This window comes from Corylus avellana, chromosome 10 (assembly GCF_965113065.1).
Source record: "Corylus avellana chromosome 10, dhCorAvel1.hap1.2, whole genome shotgun sequence".
NCBI classification, from domain to species: Eukaryota; Viridiplantae; Streptophyta; class Magnoliopsida; order Fagales; family Betulaceae; genus Corylus; species Corylus avellana.
Window position 1 is genome coordinate 8,255,069 of NC_142499.1, and position 26,058 is coordinate 8,281,126.

Consider the following 26,058-nt stretch of genomic DNA (forward strand, 5'->3'; position numbering starts at 1 on the left):
ATTAAAACTACACTTTTATTTATTGTACCACTAACCCTACTCTTTTGACATTACAATACAAATTCGCTTTTGATTTGATTTTTTATTTTTTTTTACAACAAAAATTAATTCAAAGTGTGATTTCTAATATTACATAAGGTTGTAGAAGATATTTCACTTCATTTGGTCTAGAAGATTAAAAAAAAAAAAAAAAAGTGCAAAGAGCCGCCTTGATTCCTGGAAGAATCTTTTCTTTCCCCATGGTGCTGGATTGGAAGCACAGTACTCTCTATCCAGCACTCTTCTCACCAAAGACTCCATTAATTTCCACAAGAAATGCTTCTCTTTCAACCAATATATGCATGCTTTCCTCAGAGTCAGTGTATATGCTTCGACAAAAACAACACACAAGAATATAATCATCATCCATCACTTTGAGCTTCGAAACTCACACAACCAATGCTTTTACAGACGCCATTGTCACACTTACACAGATTCTTCTACTCTTTTCCACTGCAATGGAAGATATACATATGTATATATATATATATACCCATCAAATCCATCACACATACAACCCGGCCACCTCATCATGCAGCAAAATCAAATCCAAAAAACTAACGAAAATCTGAAAATGGAATTATAATTAAAAAAACAACCAAAACATCACATAATCATTTTGTGATCCAATATGCGCCGCCTCTTTGACCGATCACTAGAACTTGAACGTTCCAGCAAAGATTTCAACGCATTTTGCAAGAAATGCACTGATTCAATGCTGTGATCTTTATCTGCAGCCACGACAAGCACGTTCCGAATTCTGCCGCCGAGCGTCGCCATCTCCGACCGGAGAGTTTTCAGGTGGAGAGAGTTTAGGATCTCGATCAGGTCCGGTATCAGGTCCGTGCGGTCCTCGCAGCACAATGAGGCTTTGAATATCAACCGGCCGTCGCTCGAATAATCGCCGGCGAGGACGGTGATTTCGTCTGTCTCCGAAGGAAACGTTTCGAGCTCTGTGATTTCTGAGGTTTCCTCTTTCAGCTCCTTCACACGTTGGACTACCTTTGCCAGCAGGGAAGCTTTGTCCGTCTAAAAAAAAAAAAAAACATTATATATATATATGAAACCCTAATTATGAAAAAGCAGGGCAACTTTCCCATTGCAGATTCTGGAGTTGCAGTTGGAGGATTGGAAAAGTGTCAACAGAATTTTATAAATCTGAGATTTCTTCAAACGGTTTCTGAAGTTATCTTTTGCTCTTTCTTTACCAATCTTTTTACAGGCTCTGTATTTGCAGTTGGAGCATTCCAAAAGTTTCAAAAGAATTTTTATAAATCCAAGACTTCAAATTTAAACCCTTAAAAGGGTTTCTGGAATTATCTTTTGTTTTTATGACCCGAAACCCTCAAGACCCTGCTTCAATTCGTGGATAAGGTTAAACTCCGTTTCGTCACAAAAGAGGAAGAGGATGGGATGCCATGCACCAAATCCAATACTTTCGGCTCTTTTAGGGAATTACAAGAGTTATAAAAACTCAAGATACAAGAGTTACAAATAAAACTCAATAATTTTAAATTAATCTTTGCTTGGTTACCTGAAAACTATTTTTTTTTTCCTCACCAACGCACACCTAAAAGGAAAAAGAAGAAAGAAGAGAAAAGAAGTAGTTGAAGAAGGAAATAAGCTCGTGACAACTAAGCCATGATAGTAGTCTTAGTGGACTGGGGGTGGGGGATCTTGTAGTCAAAAATAGCAAAAAGTCTAAAGATTCAGCTGCTTTGCAATATCTCTCCTTCTTTCTTTATTTTTCTTAGTAACCAAACAGTCAACAAAGCCCCAAACACAGCGAACACAAGAATCTTTTGCAGAGCAAACCAAATCTCATTAACCCTTATAATTATAAACTGAAAATCAAGAAATTAATTATTACCTTAGAATTACAAGGAAGAAGACTTCTCAGTTTATCGAGATGGGAGTTGATTCTCTCCCTCCTCCTCTTCTCGGCCTCCTTATGATTCTTCAAAGCGGCAAGAGCTCTATCCTGTGGTGGCGTGTCCGCCAGTCCCGCCACCTCCAAGGGATAATAGGAGGAACTACAGAAGCTTTGCATCGCCGGAAAGTCACAGTTTTCTGGGAAACCGTATGGGGAGACGTTCATGACGCTTTCTCCGGCGATGAAGCGGTAAAGGTCTTGGTCTTCCGGTTGATGCATGGTGTGGTTATGATTGAGGCTTTTTGAGTGAGTGAAATTAGAAAAAGTGTTGGAAGCTTTCGGTGGGGTTTTGTCTTTAGGGTTTTATCTCTGAATTTTGGGTCCTTGTGGCCCTTTTATGCTTTGGTTTTAATAATGTTGTCGTGGAAAAAGTTGATAAAATTTCTCATGCTATGCCCTACTTTTTTGTAGGGTTCTTAATTAATTTTAAGTTGTTGTACGAGAGAAAAAAAAAAATTCAATTAATCTTCTAAAAAAATATAATAAAAGTGGTATAGTTTTTTGTTTTTTACGGTACATAAGTCAAATCCGTTATGTAGTTCGGTTCATTAAACCGAATAGGATCCCAATCCTCCTAGTTTCAAATGAAATTGATAGTATTTATTTGATTGTCAAAACTTAAAGTTTAAGCATTTAATGATGTACATAATGTTAATGTAAATAATACTGGCCAGTTCATGCATGTATATCATTAGTTGCATTAAGTTTAAATCTTTACTATGAAAATAATACTTTTCGTTTCAAGTGAAATGGATACGTCAATATTATATATATATTGAAGAATAATGTTATTTTTAATACTTATTTAACACACAAATCTACACGTTAGTTGACATAACGTGTTTTAAGTGACTAATATAAAAAGTCACTTAAAACATATCACATTTGTCAAGAAAAATAGATTACTTTTTTCCTAATATTGTTTCTGAATCCTTAAAACATAAGAGGGGATGGATAAAATGCCTCATTTAATTTCCAAATTATGATTTATTTTTATCATTTTGAAGAGAAAATCACCTCCACCATATGTGTATGTTAATGTGTTTTGAGAATATATATATATATATATATATATATTTTTTTTTTTTTGTAAGAATTTTGAGAATATTTTAATTTGATAAGAAAGTGGAAATAATCTTTATTTTTTTAAAATTATTTATTAATATCTGTATTTTTTTAAAAAAAGAAAAGAAACAAAGAAACAAAGATATCCTGATGATTGCATCTTGACTCAATGAATTTTCAGCTTCCCAGTCATAGAAAGCGGCAACTTTTTGGGCCCCACTCTTGTACTGCTCTACAAGATCCACCACGGCACCGCGTTTCGATTAGGTTACAGCTTTTTCTTTTCCGCCCCATTTTATTAACGACTTTTTGTTAAAATAACTTTTGACCTTTTTTTTTTATTTTTTTATTTTTATTTATTTGTGACCATACGAATTAATTGGTATGCAAGCAATTTTGACAAGTCCACTGCCACGACTCTTCAAATAATAGTTTTTTGTCCAAAGAAAATTAAAAAAGGAAAAATATAATTTAGTCTCCAAATTATCAGTTATTTTCATTTTAGCATTTTAATGTTCAAAAAGTGATAAAATAATCCTCAAAACTACCAAAAAGTTACAATTTGGCCACTCCATTAATCAACACCATCAAATAGGATAAAAAATGCAAAACGCCGTCGTTTTTAAGATTAAGTTACTAAAATGCCTTCTTTTTTTTTTTAAAAAAAAAAATCAATTTAAAAAATACTCCCCAAAAATGACGTCATTTTTAATTTTTAATTTTTTTTTTTTTTTAAAAAGGTGGTTTAGTGGTGGCTCGCCTGCCACCCTCATGGCCTATGGGGTGGCCGGCGAGCCACCCCTAAACCACCATTTGTTTTTTTCCCTCAAAACGACGTCGTTTTGGGGGGCATTATTTAAATTGTTTTTTTTTTTCTTTTTTTCTTTTCAAAATTGTATTTTAGTAACTTAACCTTGTTAAAACGACATAGTATTTAATTTTTCATCTTATTTGACGGTAATGACTAACGGAGTGGCCAAATTGCAACTGATTGGTAGTTTGAAAAGCTACTTTATCACTTTTTAAACATTATAGAGCGAAAATGAAAATGACTAATAATTTGAGGAGCTAAATTATATTTTTCCCAAATAAAACACATTTATTGCGTGGAAGCTACTTTCAAATTTCTTTTTTTAATTACCACATTTTACATCATATTTTTAATTTCATTTTATTAAGGTGGCAATCGATCAATCTTTGAATTAATTTTTCTCCTTAGAATATTCATCTATCTAATTTTCGGTTCGAATTTTAAAATGAGGTCTACTATAGATAGCTTATTGTACATGTCAAACCGATATGAAAATTCTGTGTGTAGTTGTTAGGATTATGCATATAAAACATAGCAAAAGAATCCAATGAATTAACTTGAAGAGAACATGGCATTAATTTGTCCATAAAATATTTATGCAAGGTGGGTGATTTGATTTCTCTGCCAATCTCACACCACGCGGATAGGGTTAGGGTTTAAGACCTCTAAATGTTCTCCCCAATATTTGATTAGTGACGAGTGTGGAGTCTCAAGTTGTGTGCCTTTTATGCCTACAGAAACTCCTTATTTATAGGCTTAACCTATTGGAAGTAGAACTAGGAAAAATGCTACATGCGATTACAGAATACATCAAGATTTTGACAATAAAAGGTCCCACTTCGAAAATGTATCAAACTGACATGCACTTCACATTTAAGTTCACATTCATCTCACATTTGATAGTCAATGCTATAAATAGTCGTGAGTTCAATTTATACTTTTATAGTAGTTATAAAAGAATAACACCTCACATAGATTGTTCAGCGCATTGTATCCGCACCAACATATCAATCATAAGTCTACACTTCACATAATCAAAATATATCACGAAGATTGATATGCTGTAGTCTTATCAAATGAAATTCTCAATTCCATTACTCACTACAAATTATAAGTGTATAAGTTACAAGGTTTATGGTTTAAGATTTTATGTATAAATCTCATTAGCACACTTTAAACCATATTCAATATAACTTATGGACTTAGATGTCTATGATAAATAATAATCAATTGATGTATACATGTAAATAGTAATATGCACAATGTCCTTAAAATAAATTTGTATGTAAACAACTTTATTTAATAAAACTAAGTGCCATACAAAGTAATTAGACTTCGGGGCATAAACCCTAATAATCTCTTACTTTCCATTGGTTCCAGTTTGACATTCATTTGACATCTATTCCTTCTAAGTGAGACTTGAAAGTTTTATGAGGCAAGGCCTATTGAAAGAGTCTGCCCAATTCTTAGTCGTGGCGATCTTTGCCACAACTGCATCTCCCCAAGAGACTATCTCTTTAATGAGATGATACTTGCACTTTGTGTTTTCCTCTGTTATTGTTTCTTGGTTCCTTAAATTGTGCAATTACTCCACTGTTGTTGCAAAACAACGTAATAAGAAAGTGCTCTATCCTCATAACACCAAGATCTATTAAGAACTTCTTGAGCCAAACAACTTCCTTTGCCGCTTCACATGCCGCGGCATTTTCAGCTTCCATGGTTCAATCAACAATGCAACATTGCTTGACATTCCTCCAACTAATTGCTCCACAACCCACGATAAAGACATACCCTAATGTGGATATTCGAGAATCACAATTTGACTCAAAGTTACAATATGTGTAACCAGTGGCTATCAAATCCTCACTATAGTATACAAACATATAATATATATCGCTCTCCTAAGATGCTTGAGTATATGCTTAACCGCTACCCAATGTAGTGGTTTAGGATTTCACTGATACTTACTGATCACTATACCATCTTAAAAACATGCATATGGTATAATACATACAATGGCATACATAAGGCTTCGTACCATCAAAGCATAAGGAACTACTATCATCTTCTCTTTCTTCTTGATGTGGATGTAGACCTAGTGGGCATTAGTACAATGAATGTAGACCTCTAGTGCTGAATTAGCTCGGATCTATATCTATTCTATCTTTTATTTAAAGTATACTCTGACTTTACAATTTATTCCTTATTTTAGTAAGTATTAGAATATTAATTAAATAATTAAATTTATAATTTCTTACAAATTTAAGCTAAAGAACATAGTCTTTAGTGCCTTTGGTCAGCTCCATTTTCAGTGTTTAACATACATGCTTTGGCATTGGTTAATCATCAAGAAGTCATTATAAACCACTACTTGATAAAAAATAAAAATAAAATAATAAGAAAAAAAAACCAAAAAGAAAAAATAATATATCAATTGGTAGGTGATTGCTTTATGCTGTATTTGGATAGTTTAAAGTGGAAAAACTCGCTTGTTAGAGCACTAATAGCAGTTTCGTTTTGATTTTTTTAAAAAAATTTAGGGAATCAAATTTAAATATACTCCACAATAACTTTCTTTATCTTTATGTATACAAAACATAAGTTTCCCACTTAATCTCTCTCTCTCTCTCTCTCTCTCTCTCTCTCTATATATATATATATATATATATATATATATTGTGGATGGCCATTGCAGCAGCAGGCGCATCTAAAAGTTTCCAAATTCAATTTGCATTCATATGCTCCACCTCACCTCGCATGCTACTCATTCACTCATTACAATTTACAAGCACGCATGACAACTCCTCGTGGGTTGTACACTCGTAGCTTTTTCAGTGATATATACCATATTATTATTTTATTAAATTAATGTAACATTGCTAATTTATTATTGTAATTATTTTTTATTTAACACGGGTTACTCTAAGAAATTGACAATAGAACGTTAATATAATGAAATAATGCTAAAGTATTTATATTTTGTTAGACTGATGTGACTGTGTCCATCTATCATTGATTTTTTTGTTTTTCAATAAGAAGTGATATAACAATTCAATGAGATGAAAGTGGAACCCAAATGTGGGTTGTAAGATATAAGGCTTGTTTGACATTGCATTGGAGAACTTAAAAAGATATTTTTAGTATTTAAAAAGTCATACCAAACAAAAGTGGGTATATTTGGTAAAAAAAATTCAAAAGTATATATATATTTTTTATAAACTTTTTCACTCTAAAAATTGCCTAAATGCACTTTTGGTAAAATGTTAAAAATGAAGCTTTTGCTACAAAGCGAATTTTGACTTAAAAGCTCTATTTCTCAAACGTAATCTCAAACAGACTCTTAGGTTCCATTTGGTTTGCGGAATAGACCATTGGATTGGACTAGCTAACACTAGGTATAGCTAATCTTTTGTTTGATAACACTTTATTCCTGGGAATAGTCTATTCCCATGGGACTACTAATCCCATACATACAGGGTTAGCTAAGCCACTCAAAAATGAATGGCTTAGCTAATGTTTTCCCGTGGAATTAAATTAATCGTATAAATTGCCACAAAAAATCCTACTTGTGGGATTAAATTTCTCTCTCTGATTCTTCTATATTACTCTCTCTTCTTCGTCTCCATATTTCGTTCTCTCTCTTTTTCTATCTATCTTTCTATTTTCTCTCTGATTCTCCTGGTACAGTTTTTCTGCAAGTGCAAACAATTTTTTTTTTATACGTGCTGTCTCCCTTCTCTGTACCGTCTATCTTCTCTATACCGTTTCTCAATATTTTTTTAATTTTTTTTTTTGTTTTCTTTTGATTCTCTGTATCCTTTCTCTCTAATTTTCTTATATCCGTCTCTCTCTCTCTCTCTTTTATTATTTATTATTTTTTTATTTATGTACCTTTTTTTATTCTGTTTCTCTGTCTATCTTCTCTGTACCGTTTCTTTTTTTTTTTTTCTTTTTTTTTTTTCTTTTTTTTTTTCTTTTTTTTTTAATTTCTTTGATGGAGAAACATAATCTGTAGAGTTTTTATAAAATACAAATATATAATCTGTTTTTTAATTTCTTTTTATTCTCTGTACATTCTCCAACTATATTTTTTTAATTTCAAGATTGAGTTTGATTCTGTTTTCTCCAAGTATTTTATATATATATATATATATATATATATATATATATATATATATATATATATATATATATATATATATATAAATAATTTTGTAGCATAATTGCAAAAAAAGAAAAAAAAAAAAAAAAAAAAGGCCACATACCTGACATAATTAAAAAAAAATATATATAGTAAAGTTATTTATGTTTTTTAAAAAAAGAATGAACGTCCTTAATAATATAAATTGTATTTGTATTATAAGGGTATTTTAGGAAATTTGATCACAATATGATTTCATTCACCCACATATTGCATTGTACCAAACGAAGGAACAGAATTAGCTAGTTTATTCCAACGTTACAACCAAACAAGAGAATAAGAATAGCTAATATATTCCACAATCCTTTATTCTCAGTAGTAGCTAATCATTTTCTAATGGACTAGACATTTCGCGAACCAAACGAGGCTTTAGTATTACTCTCGTAATATATGTGAAAGATTGATCTTTAGTCTCAAAATAGCCTTTTTTTTTTTTTTTTTTTTTGGTAATTTGTTTATGGGGGAGAAAATATGAGCCCACATGGGTGCCTTATATTGGACTAGGTTTGAACCCTATAGCCCCTTGGCCCAATGCCAACGGATAGGAAAAGGAATGCAGGCCTATGGTTCATTAGCAAGATTAAGCCATATATATATATATATAATAGGGAAGAAAACTAACACAACTCCACGTTATGAAAAAGCTACATTAACATTTATATGTGTAATGAAATACGTAATTATTCCAGTGAATTCCTCAATCTTGCATATCTAAATAATAATGGATATTCAATATTGTTTGGAAATAAAGCTAAGACTCAAGTTTTGGATACTCTCAAGATCGAGAGGTTCAAATGAAATTGATAGATAGTATTTTATTTCATGGTTTGGATTTAAAATTTGTGTATTTAATGGTATAAATAATGTCAATATTAGCATGTCTTTTAAAAATTTAAATAACATGGCTTTTTGCACACGGTTAGATATACTAACTCTAAATTCTGAACATAAAATAGATGCTATCAACTTCATTTAAAATTGAGAAGATCCTTATCCCATTAGGAATGATGATTAGCTTAAGGAGAGCTAATCGCGATCTTTAATATTTATTAATACCAAAATGAACATATTAAATGGTTGAGATTTCGCTAATCTTCAATTTGCGAAATCACAACCACTAACAATTAAATGTACAACATTATTGTGTTCAAATACAATTAATGGTCCGTTTGGGAGTGCATTTTAAAAAAATAATATGCGTTTTAAAACTAAATCGCAATTTTGGAGTATTTGGGATTACAATTTAAAAAACGCAAATTTTAAAATTGCGGAAAAATCCGCGATTTCTATAAGCTGACTAGGTGTGCTTATTTGAAAAAGTGCAAATTTAAACCAAAATCAAGATTTTGCTTAAAACAATATTTGGGGCAATATTTACCTATTTGGCCATGAAACCGCAATTATATGCTCATGTTATCCAAACACTCAATTGAAAAAAAAAAAAAAAAAAAAAAAAAATCTTAACATGTTTTACCTAGGGGTGCAAAGGCGGTTATGGTTAGCGGTTAGTGGCAATAACCGCTAACCGTAACCGCCCTAGCGGTTAGTAAATTTCACTAACCGCAACCGCTAACCGCTAGGCGGTTAGCGGTTAGTGGCCGGTTAGCGGTTAGTGAAATTGATAACCGCCCGCTAACCGCTTTTTTAAAATTGGGCTTTTTTTTTGCTTTTTGGGCTTTTTTTGGGCTTTTTGGGCTTTTTTTTACCCTCATATTTTTTTTTCTTGTATTTTTAATATCCACTTGGGCCCAATTGCTATAAAAAGAGCCCATATTGAAAAATCAAAAATATTTGACCCAAAATTTACATTGACTTGTACTTAAAAAAAAATTTCCTTAAATATTAAATCATAACTCGTTAACTTTTTTTTTTTTAGGAAAAAAAAAAAATTCAACACAAAATACAAAAAAAAGTTCATAATTCAGATAACTATCACAACATATAAAAAAAATATATAAAAAAAGTTCAACACAAAACATATAAAATAAGTTCAAATAAAACATTAATGATACAAATAGTCAAATAAAACATTAAAACTTCATCAATCTTCTCATTTGGTCCTCTAGTAAATCCTGTGGACATCAAAAGAAGAAAAGTTATAATATTAAACATAATAATATTAAGGCACAAGCATGTACACATATCAAAAAGTGCTTAATATAATTGTATTGTAATTAAAATACTATGACAATTCAAAAAATAATAATCTTCGTTACTAACAAACCTCTAGGAATGAGATTGATTAGGTTTAGTTTAAGGTTAGGAAGAGATGAATATATATGGGTATTAAAACGATGTAGTTTTGGCTTGTTCAATTTTAAAAAATTGTTCAACAAATGGTTCAAAAAATTGGTCAAAAAATTGTTAAAAAAAATTGTTCCAAAAATGGTTCAATTTCTTTTTTCATAAAATGGTTTAAAAATTGTCAAAATAGTGTTAAAAAAAAATAAAAAATATATTAATACTTAAATTGTTGTTATAAGTAATTGTTGAATCTAATGCTAATTGCTTAATTTGACATTTTATGAATCACATTGTCATTGTATATAAATATTATGATTAAATATTTGAATTGTCATTGGATCATATGATTAAGTGTTGATCTTATAAACTTACAAACAAACAAAAATACTTCAATTGTAGTTATAAGTAACACATTGTTTAATCCAATGTCAATTACTTAATTTGATATTATATGAATCACATTGTCATTGGCATTGTACATGAATAATTGATTAAGTATTGGAATTGTAATTGGATCATATAGTTAAGTATTTATCTTATACATTTATATTATTCAATATGCATATAATATAACTATAAGCAATTATATATATATATATATATATATATATATATATATATATAATTCAAAATTGTTCAAAATTGTTAATTTTCTTTTTTTTTTTTCTTTCAAAAAATGGTTAAATTTCTTTTTCTAAAAAATGTTCAAAAAATACATTAATACTTCAATTGTGATTATAAGTAACACATTGTTGAATCTAATGTCAATTACTTAATTTGATATTATATAATCATATAGTCTCATTAAATTATATCATATGATTCATATGATTAATTATTTAAATTCTTATCATATTTACTTATAATCTTTTTTCTTTGAATTGAACTTAATATCTAATGGTAAATGGTAATGTTCAAACTCCTAAATCCTAAATTCCTAAAGTATCTAATAATGCTTTAATTAAATTGTAGACTTGTAGTTATAAGTAACATATTGTTTAATTCAATTGAATCAATTGTGATTATCATTGTACATGAATCATATGATTAACTTGTAGACTTATGACTTATGAGTTATGTCATATTATATATGTATTATTTATTATTATATAATCATATGATTTAATGATCAAGCCATCATGTGATATAATCATATCAATTATAGTGATAATATATAAATTACTAAAATTATAATGATAATACATTAATACTTAAATTATGTTTATAAGTAACACATTGGTCATTGTTTAATCCAATGTCAATTACTTAATTTGATATTATACGAATCATATCATCATTGTACATTAATAATATGATTCACTTGAAATCTTGAATAAAGTATTTGAATTGTCATTGAATCATATGATTAACTATTGATATTATACATTTATATTATTTATATACATATGTAGACTTATATAGACTTATAGGTTTATAATATACATTGGAAATAAGTCTCTAGATATTTAATTGTTGTATTAGTATGAATTGGTATACTTATGAGTTATGTCATATTATATATGTATAATTTGTTATTATATAATCAAATGATTTAATAATCAATCTCATGTGATATAATCATATAAATTATAGTGATAATATATTAATACTCAAATTGTGATTTAATTATTTTTTAAAAAAAAATTGTGATTTAATGATCAAGTGATTATATGATATAATCATATAAATTATAGTGATAATATATTAATACTCAAATTGTGATTTAATTATTTTTAAAAAAAATTGTGATTTAATGATCAAGTGATTATGTTATATGTATAAATATTTTTATAATTATAATTATAAAAATATATTATATAAAAAGGCGGTTAGCGGTTAGCGGTTACGGTTAGTAGACCTAATAACCGCTAACCGCTAGGCGGTTATGGCGGTTAGGCGGTTAGCGGTTAATGCGGTTAGGCGGTTAGGCGGTTATAGCGGTTAGCGGTTAGCGGGCGGTTAAAAACCGCCCGCCTTTGCACCCCTAGTTTTATCAAACGTCTATGCGATTTTAAAAAGTAGCGATTTCAAAAACACAATTTTTAAAAGCGCAAATTTTAAAACCGCACTTTCGAAATCGCACTTCCAAACAGGTCCTAAATCTCAGTTTGTTTCGACGTAAAAATTTTTTCGCTTGAAAATGTTTTCCCGCTAAAAAACTTTTCTGACATTTGGCGCGTATGAAAAATCGTAAATATTTTTTTTATATTTTAATTGAATCATATTCAACTATAAAAATTAATTTGTATTCGCAACATAAAAATATTAGTATAATTTTTCTTAAAAAAATTAACCTAAAAATTTGAGTTCCAACGAAGTGTCGGCGAGGTTCCGTTGATAGTCCAAGGGTGGCTTGACAGGGGTTCCTATGGTGGCCCAACGAGATTTTGGAAGAAACCAACGGTGGTCCTGCAGGGTTTCGGTCCATCGGGATTCCGACAAAGGTCTGGCAGTGTTCCATCAATGGTCTGGCATTGATGTGGCTTAGCTCAGTTTCGACAGTAGGCCAAGAGGGTTCCAATGGGGTTCTGTCGGAGGTCCATGAGGGTTCTGGCAGTGATTTGGCGATTTAAGAATGAGAAGTTCAAACTCGAAAATTGGTTTACTAGTTTAAAAAAGAGAAACCATTTTACGAAAATTTATAAACCTTTTTTCGTCAAACTGAAAATGTGTTTCGCCGACTGTTATTTTTCGTTGCACCAAACACTAAAAAATACGAAAAACATTTTTAAGAAATCATTTTGCACCAAAACAAACTAAGCCTAAATATTAGCAAAATGTCAACGGTACACCATTAACTATACAAACATTATTGGGGGCACACGTAGTACTGCCCCTCCTAAAAAAATATTGAAAAATTATTTGACATAAATTTCCTATAAATTGTATTTAAAGAAAATTCCTTCAACACATCACATATTTAAACACTCAGGGAAGGTGTTCCTAAAACCCAACTTGTAAGAGCATTCACATCCCGCTCAAGAAATATTTAGTTAAAAAATATATTTTTCTATTTTAACTATCCACTTTTTCAAATAACTTACATCCGGTTCAACATTTTAGTTATTCACTTTCACTTTTCTATTTAAAATATATATATATATATATATATATATATATATATATTTTTACTATTCACAAGGAAGAGAGAGATCAATATTACTTTTATTATTAATATAAATAAGAATTTGTTGAGCTGCTATTTTTTGTTAAATTGCTAGTTAAAAATTAAAATAGCTACAAGGCTAATTTATTGAGACCAATGTGAATGCTCTAATAAATGTATATCCAAAATCTCTTGCTACGTCAAAAAATTGGGAAAAAAAAAAAATCATTGTCCTCCCCCTCCCTTGGAACCAAAATCTGTAAAACCCCTTGGCTCCAATAGTTAACCTGAAATAAATTCAAACCCCATAAGAATCCAAAAATTTGTCCCCCAAAATCTGGAAAACAAATATAAGAAGCCTTTTTTTTTTTTTTTAATGAAACCCAAAATTTTATTTTTCATAAATTGGATGCATGGAATCCAATGCTTAATGCGAAAGTATACACTTGTATGTAATTTAACGGTAAAAAGGCAGGTGGTTAATAATCGCACTAACTACTAATTGCTTTTGAAGGCAGTTAGAAAAAAAAGCTAACCACCTTTATATATATTACATAATATATATTATATTTATCTATATAAATACATAAAACAATATCGTTTTCGTGTTTAAATATATATAAAAATCTAGAAATGATGTCGTATATAATATGATATTATCATATTAATTACTATAAGAATGTCGTATTAATTACTATAAAAAGCGGTTAGCGGTTAGCGGTTATTAGGCATATTAATGCTCCGCTAACTACCTAGGCGGTTAGTGGATTTTACTATGCCAAGGCGATTATAGTTAGCAGTTTTAGCCAATAACTGCTAACCGTAATCGTTTTTTCATCCCTAAACTATGTATGCTCTTCTTTATGAAAGAAAACATAAGAAAAGATCGATAGGACATTGTTATAATGTATGGATTTCCTCCATGGCTCCATCTCTCTATTGTATACAAGTTTCGTGTGAAAATTTCAGAGTTCTCAATTAAGAGGAGAAAAAGAACAACAGAGGCGCGTGGAAGCACGTGAGAAAGGATGTTGGCACATGGGCACGTGAAAAAAGAAAACAGATTGAAAGATTTGCACATTAAAGACTTAATTCCGGCTTTAGAGTTCTAGAATACGGAACGCAGCAGCGGAAGCGCATGGCAGCATGGGACAACGAGAATGTGAATTTGTCGAAAGAAAATGTTGAAAAACTTCAAAGCCTTGTTGAAAGACATAGAAAAGTGACGTTGAAACCTTGTTAAATTTATTGAATATATATATATATATATATATATATATATATATATAAGAAAGAAATAAGAGAGAAAATTGAGAGAGCAGAAGCACATATGGGCTACATCTTGTATATTAAGTATATTATTGAAGTATTACAAAGGCTGAAAGGCTTCTATGTATAAATAGACTATGAGCGGTCAACAAGTAAACCTCGTAAACTAAAAAAAAAAAAGAATAAATCCCATAATAAAAGGGGAATGCTCATGCATTGGACAACAAAGGTTTCTGTGGAAGCAAATCTGGCAGATGAACACGCTTAATGTTGTGAAGGTGTTTATGTGGAGAGCATGTCATAATGTTTTACCCACCAAAGAAATCTATTTCAACAAAACATTACAGAGGATCCACTATGCCCCGCGTGTGGTGTTGAGGCAGAAACCACAGGGCATGTTTTGTGGAGCTACTCAACTGCGAAGGCTATATGGAGTGCGTGTGGCAGTAAAATCCAAAAAAGATGCATTGATAATGAGGAATTTGTGTTTATCTTGGAGGAGCTTCTTCAATTTCTAAGTAATTAACGAGGATATAGAACTTATGGCGGTGGTTACAAAAATGTCATGGCTTCGACGAAACGCCCTTGTTTATGGGAAAAAAGGTTAGTCCTTCTAGCTACTATAGTAATCAGGTGTGCTTCGGAATCTCTGGAGGCGTTCAAATTAGTAAAGTCTTGAAAAGATAATGCGACTATGAGGGGGAATTCAAAGGACCCTAGATGGGAAGCCCTAAGAACGGATTTGTTAAAATAAATTGGGATGTGGTTGTGGATAAAAATAAAAGGAAAATGGGTATTGGTGTTGTAGTTAGAGATGGCATGGGAGAGGTGTTGGCGACTTTGTTAGGGCAAAAAGATTACAACGTCGTGCCCGATATTGTTGAGGCAGTTGCGGCATTAAGGGCCATTAAGTTGTGTTGGGAACTAGGTTTTTACAGGGTGATTCTAGAAGGCGACGCCCTCCACGTAGTGCAGGCACTCAATAAAGATGATAGAAATTTGAGCCAATATGGAAACCTTATTGAGGAGGCTCAAGAAGTGTTAAATAGTTTGCAAAACTGGAAGGTTAACCATGTTCGACAGCATCTCAATGGTGCGGCTCATCGTCTAGCGAAGGAAGCTTTATCCCATAGCGTGGAACAAGTCCTTATTAAGAAAGTCCCAATTATATTTTAGACATTATCTTCGTAAAGCATTGTGATTAAAGTTGTTATGATATATAAATCGCTTGATTCATTTAAAATAATAATAATAATAAACTATATATATATATATATATATATATATATATATGTTTTTTTTTTTCATTTGCACTCATCATATAGAGGACCAATTTGTATTAATATATTGGATCACAATCACCCCATTTCATCGTGTAGGATATGTAAGATCTCGCCAACATAGCTTTTTTATTAGTTTTCTTCCATTTAAAAGAGCATACGTACATGTATATATAGTGCTTGAGCATATATATGGTATTGGACTCCACCCTGCATCCAATTAATGCATGCAAAATTATATATAAATCCAGCTATCTTTTCATGCTTGAAAATGCATTAATTATTGTTACCACAATGCAAGTTTTTCATAATAATGGAAGTAAAAGCAAGAGAAGTATATACATGATACATGAAAAAACCCTTCCAAAGACAAAATTAAAGTCTAGAGAAGTCTCATCGATCTCTGGAAGTGATTAAGTGGAAATTAACAAACTCTTTCATTATTTTCATATTTTTTTCTTCTCCCTTCTCCTACAACCATATATAGCCATAAATAAATAAATAAATAAAGCAAAGAAAAAAGTATATTTGCCATGCTTTTTTTTTTTGACATGTCCGCATAAGAAGGAGAGGAGAATTCGAACTAGTAATATCCACTTCGTTAGGCATGGTCCCAGCCGATTGAGCTACCTCTTAGGGACATATGCCATGCTTTTTAACATGCTTTATTGTTAATTAAACAACGAAATATGTTATATTTTTTATTAATAAATTCAAGGAGATATGTGCACCACTTGCATTTTTTAAATCGAGAAATTAAATTACAGTCTTAGTTCATTTGTCACCGTCCTTTGAAGTTCATTTGAGGAGCAAAACTCAACTAAGAAAATTGGACCTTTACAAGTCATCTTCTTTGTGGTTGCTTTCAGCGCAGCTCGTCTATTTTGATGTTTGATTATCGTAAGAAGGCATATATCTTCGATCACTATGTTTACCATTATTTACTGATGTGAATATAAATTATCATGGCCTCCACTCAAGCAATTCACTACATGAAAAATAATCAGACAATCGTAAACTCACCACGTTGCAAGCATCCAGAAACCACCTCCAAAAAGCCTCCAATTTAAAATGGTCACATGTCCCTAAAATCAAGTATTCTCCTCCTCATACAAAAAATAAAAAATAAAAGGCATTCTCCTCTTCCGTAATTCTCTCTCCATTTCCTTTTCTTTCAAATATACCACTGACTTAGCCATCAAAGGCTCCCCTCCCCGGTCCCCTGAGAGCCTGTGGTTATTCAGTGACTTTCTTAATCGTTTTATAGGTGATCCGTTGTCTAGTTCGACAGTTAGAAAATCTGCTTCAACAATTAGCGGCGTCTGTAAGAGCGAAGTTATTCCTTTTGCTAAACGTGGAGCAAGGGGATTGGGTTAATGGGCCTCCTTCAATTCTTCTCCGTATGTCTAATATTCATCAATGGCAGATTTGCATTCAATGTATATGTGTGTGTTTACAAACTAGCAGATTTCGTAATCTCTCTTTCCTGTAATCCACAACAAATTAATTAACCGGTAATTAACTCGGGTGTGTCTTCCTGAACTTATTTACTAATAAGCTTCAATGGATCTAGGACCCTCTAGCCGGAGGGCTCATTGCAGAAGACAAGATCACTTGTACTATAAGTCTATAAGATAGCCATCACTACACCATATCACAATAATAAACAGAGAAATAACTATAACGTTATAACACAACTTAACATGGGAATAACATCAAGTACTTCCGTTGGAGATCGGTCACCAAGTCACACATTAAATATTAGATAAAACTTCACTTTAGACCCCAATAACCTCTCCTTATACAAACAAAAAAAACAAAAATCATATTCGTATAACGCCCCAAAAATTAAACAACTGGTAATTAACTCAAGTGTGTCTCCCTGAACTTATTTAGCAATAAGGGATCTAGGACCCTCTTACCAGAGGGCTTACAGTAAAAGATCGACTACGTCACATGTACTATAAGATAGCCATCACTGCACAATATCTCAATAATAAAGTGAGAAATAACTAAAACATCATAACACAACTTAACATGAGAATAACAGCACGTACTTCGGTTGGAGATTGGTCACCAAGTCAAACATTAAAAATATTAGTACTCAAGTCTAATAGTCATAGGAACATAAAAAATCAAGCGATATCTGGGCCATCTTATCCGCCCATGTTAATTAGGGACGGATCCAGAAGGTTTGATGGGGGAACCGAGGTATAAATTCAAAATACATAAAAGTAATGTATACAAAAAAAAAAAAAAAAAAAAAAAGCTTCAATTCAGTTTTAACAAAAAGATAAACATACAAAGAAAAAGATATATAGATAGTTGTGTCATAATACATTTCAAATTTTAGCTCAAACACCTATCAAAATGGAACTCGTTGTATTTGCATATCCCGAAAATCATTTATGACTGAATCTGTACTAAGTGTCGCAGCAATGCCTAGTTTTGATGATATTCATGGCTGAAAATGCGCGTTTTGTAGTTCCAGTAGAAACGGGAAAAGTAAGCAGAAGCACTACAACTCGAAAAACAAGTTGGTAGATAGTTGATTATCTGGTTCTAATCAACCATTGGCACAATTCGGAAATATTTAACAATCCTTGGAAACTTGAATCTTCAACTACATTATACTCATAATTGTGAAGTTCTATTTTTAACTGTTCTTTTTCAAGATTGGTAAAGTCTTCACTACAAAAAGCTTACCAATTTGTAACGTGTCCACTGTTCATTACTTTTTGACACGTTACCATTTAGTAACGTGTTAAATGTAACATGTTACCAATTGGTAACATGTCAAACTGGCACGTTACCAATTTGGTAACGTGTCAAAATGACACATTACCAGTTGGTAACGTGTCAAATTTAACACGTTACCAATTGGTAACGTGTTAAATTGACACGTTACTAATCTATATACCTTATTTTCATAGTAATTCCATTAATATTATTTATACTATTAACATTATATTAGTAATTCCATAATATATACTAAAATGGTTTATATAGTTTTCATAATAATTTTGTTATATTTCATAATAATATATACTAAAGTAGGAAGAGTTCCAATTGTTGCTCAAGTATAAATTATTCAAGTTACTGAAGTATATAAAGCATTCCATTTATTATTGAATAGTTTCTTAATTTGAAAAGGGCTTCCACTTCCTCATTGAATGTCTTGGTGGAAGTTATAATTTCTTAGAACTGAGTTTTATTCGTTTTTAATTAAGTAATTAAGTACGTACGTAAATTAGAAAAAAAAAATTAAGTACGTACGTAACTCACAAATCAATTCCTTCCACCGTGAGAGGATCTACTTGAGCTTGTATGAGCATCTCGCGTATCTATCCAATTTCTATGTGACTACTATACTACAACGTAAGACTATTATAAGTATGGCGGCCAGTATAGCAAATTTCATCACACATTGCTACACTGAACATATTGTTAATTATTTTGACCTTACAAAAAATAATATTTAACATTATCGAAGGAAAAACGTACATATATATAATATAAAAAAAAAAAAAAAAAATCTGTTAGTTTTATATGATTTAATCCTATAAATCATACCGATTCATATAATGACTATCACATATATACATAATGCATGACGATGTGACTTGCATCATATATATCTATGATGAAATGATGATTAATAGCATTATAAATTTTTTTAATTAATGGTAAACTAGTTGATATATTTATCATATTATATTGATAGTTAAACTATTCAAATTAATATAACAATTATGAACTAGCTAGCGATCAATCGACTTACTCTCAATGTTATTAAAAAATTACATTGTGATTTTTAGTAATAATATTCTAGACTATATATATATATACACACGGAGTAGCCTGGTGTTTTCCTCATCTTAAGTATAAATATTTTTAAAAAAAACCAATTAGTTTGTAAGAGCCATATATATATATATATATATATATATATATATATATCAAATAAAATTTTCTCCATATATATATATGGAGAAAATCTTATTTGAAAAAAAATGTGATTCTCATGTGCTATTAAAAGAGGGCATGTTTCTCATAAGTATATGACACTTTTATATATCCAGTTGAAAGAAGTTTTTCCGACCCAATTTTTTTTAAAAAAAAAACCGTGTCCAAAAAGAGAAAACTATATATATAGTAAAAATTCAAAATTGATGTTTATAAAAATTGGTAACGTGCCACATGTGATTGGTAACGTGCCACGTTTGGCACATTACTAAAACGCATCGGGATCACGCGCGTTTCCTACTTCTTTTTCTCCCTTCCTTCTTTTTCTTCTGGTCCAGCCGGCAACACCTCACTCTCCAGCGTTCCTCACTCTCCGACACAGAATCTTTCTTCTAGCTCCTCCCGCGCGCACATAGCCCCAGTCCTCTCTCCCTCTCTCATTTTTCTCTCTTCTACTCCGGTCGGCCTTGTCTCCTTCCCGGCGGTCTCCATCACTCCGGCGGCGTCGACCCTAGCACATTCTCTGACACTCTCTCCCTCTCCAACAACGTACTGTAGGTATATATATATATATATTCAGAAATAATTATTTATAATTATTTATATATATTGTAAAAATTGTAATTACGTTTTTTTCAATTTTTTTTATATGTTTACAATTTGTCATATGGTTGTGGGTATTTCATTACGAATAATTTTGATTAAGAAAATTTCTGTTTGTAATTGTGTTTTTGACAAATTCTGGTTTGAGCTTTGAGATGATTTACATGTTGTTTAAAGGGAATAAATTAGTCACTGGTTGATTGAAAATCCATGTATGGTGTTTGGATTTTGGGTGATTACCAATTGGAGGCTTTAATGATGAGTTTTTATATTAATTGTGATATAAATTTTTATGGTGAATGATTAAAAGAGATTTGGCTTAAGTAAGTTTTGTAGACGGTATATATGATTATTGTGAATATGAGACTGTCAAGAGCGGGGCTTTCCTTAGAATATCCGATGACTGGACGAAGGTACCCGTCAACACGAAGGAGGATTTATGGAGCTCATTGATTGTATGTGAAACGTTACAATATTCTTAATTTACAATCATATGTACATAGCAGCTATTTTACTTATTTTGTGAAACGATTAGTTGATGGTGAAAGTATAATGTAGGGTTCATAATTTCTAACTTATGCAAATGCAGTTTTATATCCCGTCTGGCTTGGACATTGAGGCGATCAAGAATGACACATTCCGTGACATGGGCGAGAAGTTGAGGCGTTAAAGACATGATTTGAAAAAGAAACTCCATATTTAGCACAATGAGACGCATACAACAGTGAAGCGGAGGATGTGCGAGTTCCTTGGAGGGTACAACAGCACAGACGTGGATATATTGTTGGAGAAGTGGTGCGATCCATCCTATCAAGTAGGTCACTAAGTTAATTTCAATTGTGTAGTTTCAGTAATTGTAAATATTATGAAGATGGCTCACATATTAATAACGTATATATGTTGTGTACGCGTAGGACTATACTCAGCATATGAGAGAGAGATACGAGCATTGAATAACACACCACACTGCACCGACTCAAAGAGCTTGGCAAGGTTATCAAATGAGGAGGTATGTTTGTCATTTACCATTTATATAAATATACATATGTCACCATTAATTTAATGCTAACATATGTTTGTGTTGGGGATTTTTAATTGCAGCTAATTACTACGGGCAGGGCTCCTACGCGAGCGCAGGCATACATCAAGATCCACCGAAAGAAAGACGGTAGCTACCTAAATCGGGAGGTTGAGGAGAGAGTTGTATGTTGTTTACACCCTTTATCTTTCATTTTTATTTGCGTATAGAAAACTTATTTAGGATTAACACATAAATAACAATGATTTGGTATAATGTAACATACAGGTAAGGATGGAGGAGCTATTGGAAAACGATAATGCAGAATTGGTAGACGGGCCCCATGGGACTATTCGGTGGGCAGCCAACGATGCATACGCCCAGGCACACTACTCTAAGCCTGAATATGCAGGTCATGTTCGAGGGGTTAGTAAGAATATTCTCCCTACACATGGCTACATCCACTCTCATCATACACCATCCCAATCACGTTCACAGAATCTCGAAAGCTTGAATGTCTCGTAAATAATTGAAAGAGCACTCGAAGCTGAAAGGGAGTAGCACAGTAGACATATGGCTGCACAGTTGGCCCAGCAGAGGGCTAAGATTACTGCGGAGGTGACCTAGCAGGTTACCGCACAGATGGCTGCGCAAATGGCTACACAGATTGCTGAGCAGATGGCGGCATATGAGGCCCGAGTTCGTGTGCTGGAGGGCTCGAGACATGTCAACTCCGAGCCGGAGGTGACTACTGTTAGGGCTTCACATGACGTAGAGTCCCCAGTCCGACACATTGTGAGATCCTCAGTAGATAGCCGATCAGGTAAAACTATATTAGTTTTTGTTCTCTTTATGTAATACAATCATCTTCTGAAATGATTATCATTTTAATAGTTAGTAATTTTGTTTGGTAATCACACTTTGTTCGTATGTTTTTGGAACACATGCATGTGTATAACACATTTACATCGTAATATGTGTAGATGACGTAAGGGTAGAAGTTGAGGACGGCGATCAAAATGAAAACCCACAAAGGACCCCGACTGAACAAAAGTCTCGCTTATCAAGACAATATACCACTGGTTCAGCAAGCCCGTAGGTATACATATGACTTAATAAGAAGTTATTATCGAATATTCATAAATAGCGTATATACTTAACTCAAAATACTTGAAAATTAGGAATACTAATTAATATGTGTTGTGGTTATGGAAATGCTGGATACGTGTAGATCATATATGTGTTTCATAATTTTAGATCATTTTCACATTTTGAATGGATTATCATTAAAACTATGTATATACCCTGAGGTGTGTGTTGGCAGTGTAAATATAACGTTAAAGTTATTTATCTGACATTTATACATTTCACTAAACCTGAATATTGTTGAGTATGACCTTCGTATACTTTGACATTGCTAATCACTTAGGACTTGATGATTCCTGATTAATTGTTCGAGTGTTTGTTTGTTAATTGATTGTTGTTTAATCATTTGCAGTGAGTGCGGAGAAGTCGACCCGTCATGATGGTGTTCACTCTGTTTTTTGTTAGGGTGTTTGTACGTAATGTATTCGCGAATCACTTAAGTTGTATTTCTTATGTTTTGTGGATATATATATATATATATAGTTGGATTTATTTGTTTATTAACAATGTTGATGTATATTGACAATGATGTATATATGTATGTTTTGTGGACGTCATCTTGATTGATAGTTCGGATACGACTTAAGAAATGATGTATGTTGATGGCTATTGATAGTTATTGTTATCAGATGTACAAATAAATAAATTTCAAAGAAATTTATTAAAAAAAAAAAATTTACGCGTTATTAAAGTTTAGTAACGTGCCAAATTTGACACATTACTAATATTTAGTAACGTGCCAAAATTGACAGGTCACTAAGATTTTAGTAACATGCCAATCTTAAAACGTTACTAAGCTTTAGTAACATGTCAATTGACACGTTACTAAATTGAATTTAGTAATACCCAAATTGCTCACGCGCCGCACACGTTACTAAACACACGTTACTAACATTTAGTAACGTGTCAACCCTATTGACACGTTACTAAAGTGTTGTTACAAATTGGTGAGTTTTTTGTAGTGCTTGCGAATAAAACTTATTCACCAACTGACAAATATCATCAATTCTAAGAGACTCACGAGCAGCTCGAGGATCAAGAGCCGAGCCGTGAATAAGCAACTCCACTGCATGCTAACTAAACCAACGATTTCATTCTTGCAATTGAAAATCTATTACAGCATACAAAATATTCACACAATAATGAAGCTCAATTGTAAAGTCAGTTTGTTGATTACGAGCTCAACCTCTTCTTTCAACATAACAGGCATTCATATCTGGAACATCTATGTTGCGTTTATTGCAAAACGACTTCACTTTGGTAAGTAAAACTTCCTATTTGTCATATCTATATCGTTGGATACACTTTTTGGTGGATGAAACAAGATGCATGGCACTTAAAATGTCTTGAGATTTGGATTGCAATGCTTGACATAGATGATCAGTGATCTGCATAGTTTCTTCATGAGATGTAAGATGAATACAAATTCAAATGAAGTCATTACCTGATGAACTGAATTAGCTTCTGCTCGTTGGGAATAAGTAGTTCATACATCAATGATTTTAACAATAACTTCACAAGCTGGACTAAAAATTTTGATCAAGTTAGAAACTGATCTCAAGTGAGAACTCCAACGCGTATCTCCAGGTCGTTGTTGCGTACTAATTTGATTCAGTCCCCTTCCACTCTCAATCTCATCAATTGCAATCATGTAAGCATTTTCAGCTTGGGCAATCCACAATTCTTCTTATCGATTGCATGAGGCAAAAACAAAATTTACAACAGAGTTCAAATTGGTAAAAAAATGATGAACAGAAATGACTTCTTCTGATGCTGCCACTAATGCCAACTGCAAACGATGTGCGAAACAATGAATGTAGTAGGCATATGGACAATCATTTGAAATCAAAGCTTGCAACCCATTCCACCCTCCTCGCATATTACTTGCGCCATCATATCCCTGCCCTCAAATATTTTGAATGTCTAGCTGATGTTTAGACATTACAGAATATATACCTTTTTTAAGGTTAATGTCGCAGTATCAGAGACATGAATAAGTTCAAAAAAGTGTTCTTGCACAAAGCCATTATTGTCAACAAATCTTAAAACTATAGTCATTTGCTCCTTCATTGACTCATCACAAGCTTCATCAACAATTAGACAAAACTTTGCATTACCAATTTCATTACGAATTACTTTTTTCACTTTGGTTGAAAAAACATGTAAAATTTATTTGTGTACTGTTGGTGATGTGTAAGTGGCATTTTTGGGAGCTTTTGCGATCACTTCAACAAGCTGTTCATTATATGAAATCGCCAAACCCAATATCTCAAGAAAATTTTCACGATTTGTTGAACTCACACTTTCATCTTAACCTCTAAAAGCAACACCTTGAAATGCAAGCACTCAAACAACATCAATTGAGGCTTTCAACTGCAGTCGATTGTTTGCAATTTGTTCAAAGGTGAGCTTTTCATACACATTCTATATATGTTGAGATTGGTTCTTCAAATCTTCATATGACCTCTCAACAACTCTGTGAAATGAATTTGGATCTTTCCCTATGTGATTGAGAAAAGCACAATCTTTTCCAATTCTAACTTTTTTCCAATTCCTAAATCCATCTATAGTGAATACACATTGCATAAAATGCCCAGATGACTTATTAAAGAGAAAGCAGGGTAGACAAAAGTCTACATCTTTCTCACGTAAATATTCAAGCTATGAAGGAAATAAATTGTACCACAAAGGTTGAAAGCTACGAAGATGACTTTGCTTTCCAGATTTCGAGTAGTTTGAGATCGGAGGTCAGTACGGACCAGCATTAATGTAAGCTCTTCGAATTTCATCTCGGTGATTAACATCTATCTGACGACACAATCCAGGATCAAACTCTAATAAACTAATATTAAATTCATTGCCATCAACTCTCCAAAGTTTTTTAGAAGAATTTTCAGAAATTGGGATATCAAAAGCTGGCAATGACATATCACCAACATTGACATTTGAAGTTTGTGCATTTAAACTTTGTGAATTTTTTCGTTTGAAAAAGTAAAGTATTGTATTTGACTTTTCCATCATCTACAAGCATAATCAGGAGAAAGCATAAAATTTCAAAAACAACTTCTACAAAAAAGCTTTCAAAAGAAAACCCATCAAATATGTCTACCAAAATATGAAACATATTAATTCCCCAAAACAAAAGCTTAATATATACATATGCTATTATGCTGCTAATGATATGCATATGTATATGATATCCATTAACACATACCAAGCAAACACAACAAACAAATATTTATGTATCAATGTATGTTTATTAACATTAATTGTGTTTTGTGCAGAAGAAAACTCACAAATTTCATTGGAGATGAACAAGAACAAAATTTGTCCTGCAAATACTTAGAAACTCTTACAGCACGAAACTTCACCTAAAA

The 26,058-nt window shown here is 32.0% G+C and overlaps 2 protein-coding genes and 1 pseudogene across 2 annotated transcripts; 1 reads left to right on the forward strand and 2 right to left on the reverse strand.

Moving 5' to 3' along the window:
- Positions 1-395: 395 nt before the first annotated feature.
- LOC132192124 (transcription factor bHLH106) lies at positions 396-2,271 on the reverse strand. The gene is made up of 2 exons (XM_059607353.2): positions 1,910-2,271; positions 396-1,068 (listed from the first exon to the last, which is right to left on the reverse strand). The coding sequence occupies exons 1-2, from the start codon at positions 2,189-2,191 to the stop codon at positions 646-648; spliced, it is 705 nt and encodes a 234-aa protein (XP_059463336.1). The 5' UTR covers positions 2,192-2,271; the 3' UTR covers positions 396-645.
- Positions 2,272-15,457: 13,186 nt separating this feature from the next.
- LOC148583310 (uncharacterized) lies at positions 15,458-17,325 on the forward strand. The gene is made up of 2 exons (XM_088511356.1): positions 15,458-15,761; positions 17,216-17,325. The coding sequence occupies exons 1-2, from the start codon at positions 15,458-15,460 to the stop codon at positions 17,323-17,325; spliced, it is 414 nt and encodes a 137-aa protein (XP_088367482.1).
- Positions 17,326-18,371: 1,046 nt separating this feature from the next.
- On the reverse strand, positions 18,372-25,699 carry LOC148583311 (uncharacterized; annotated as a pseudogene).
- Positions 25,700-26,058: the final 359 nt, after the last annotated feature.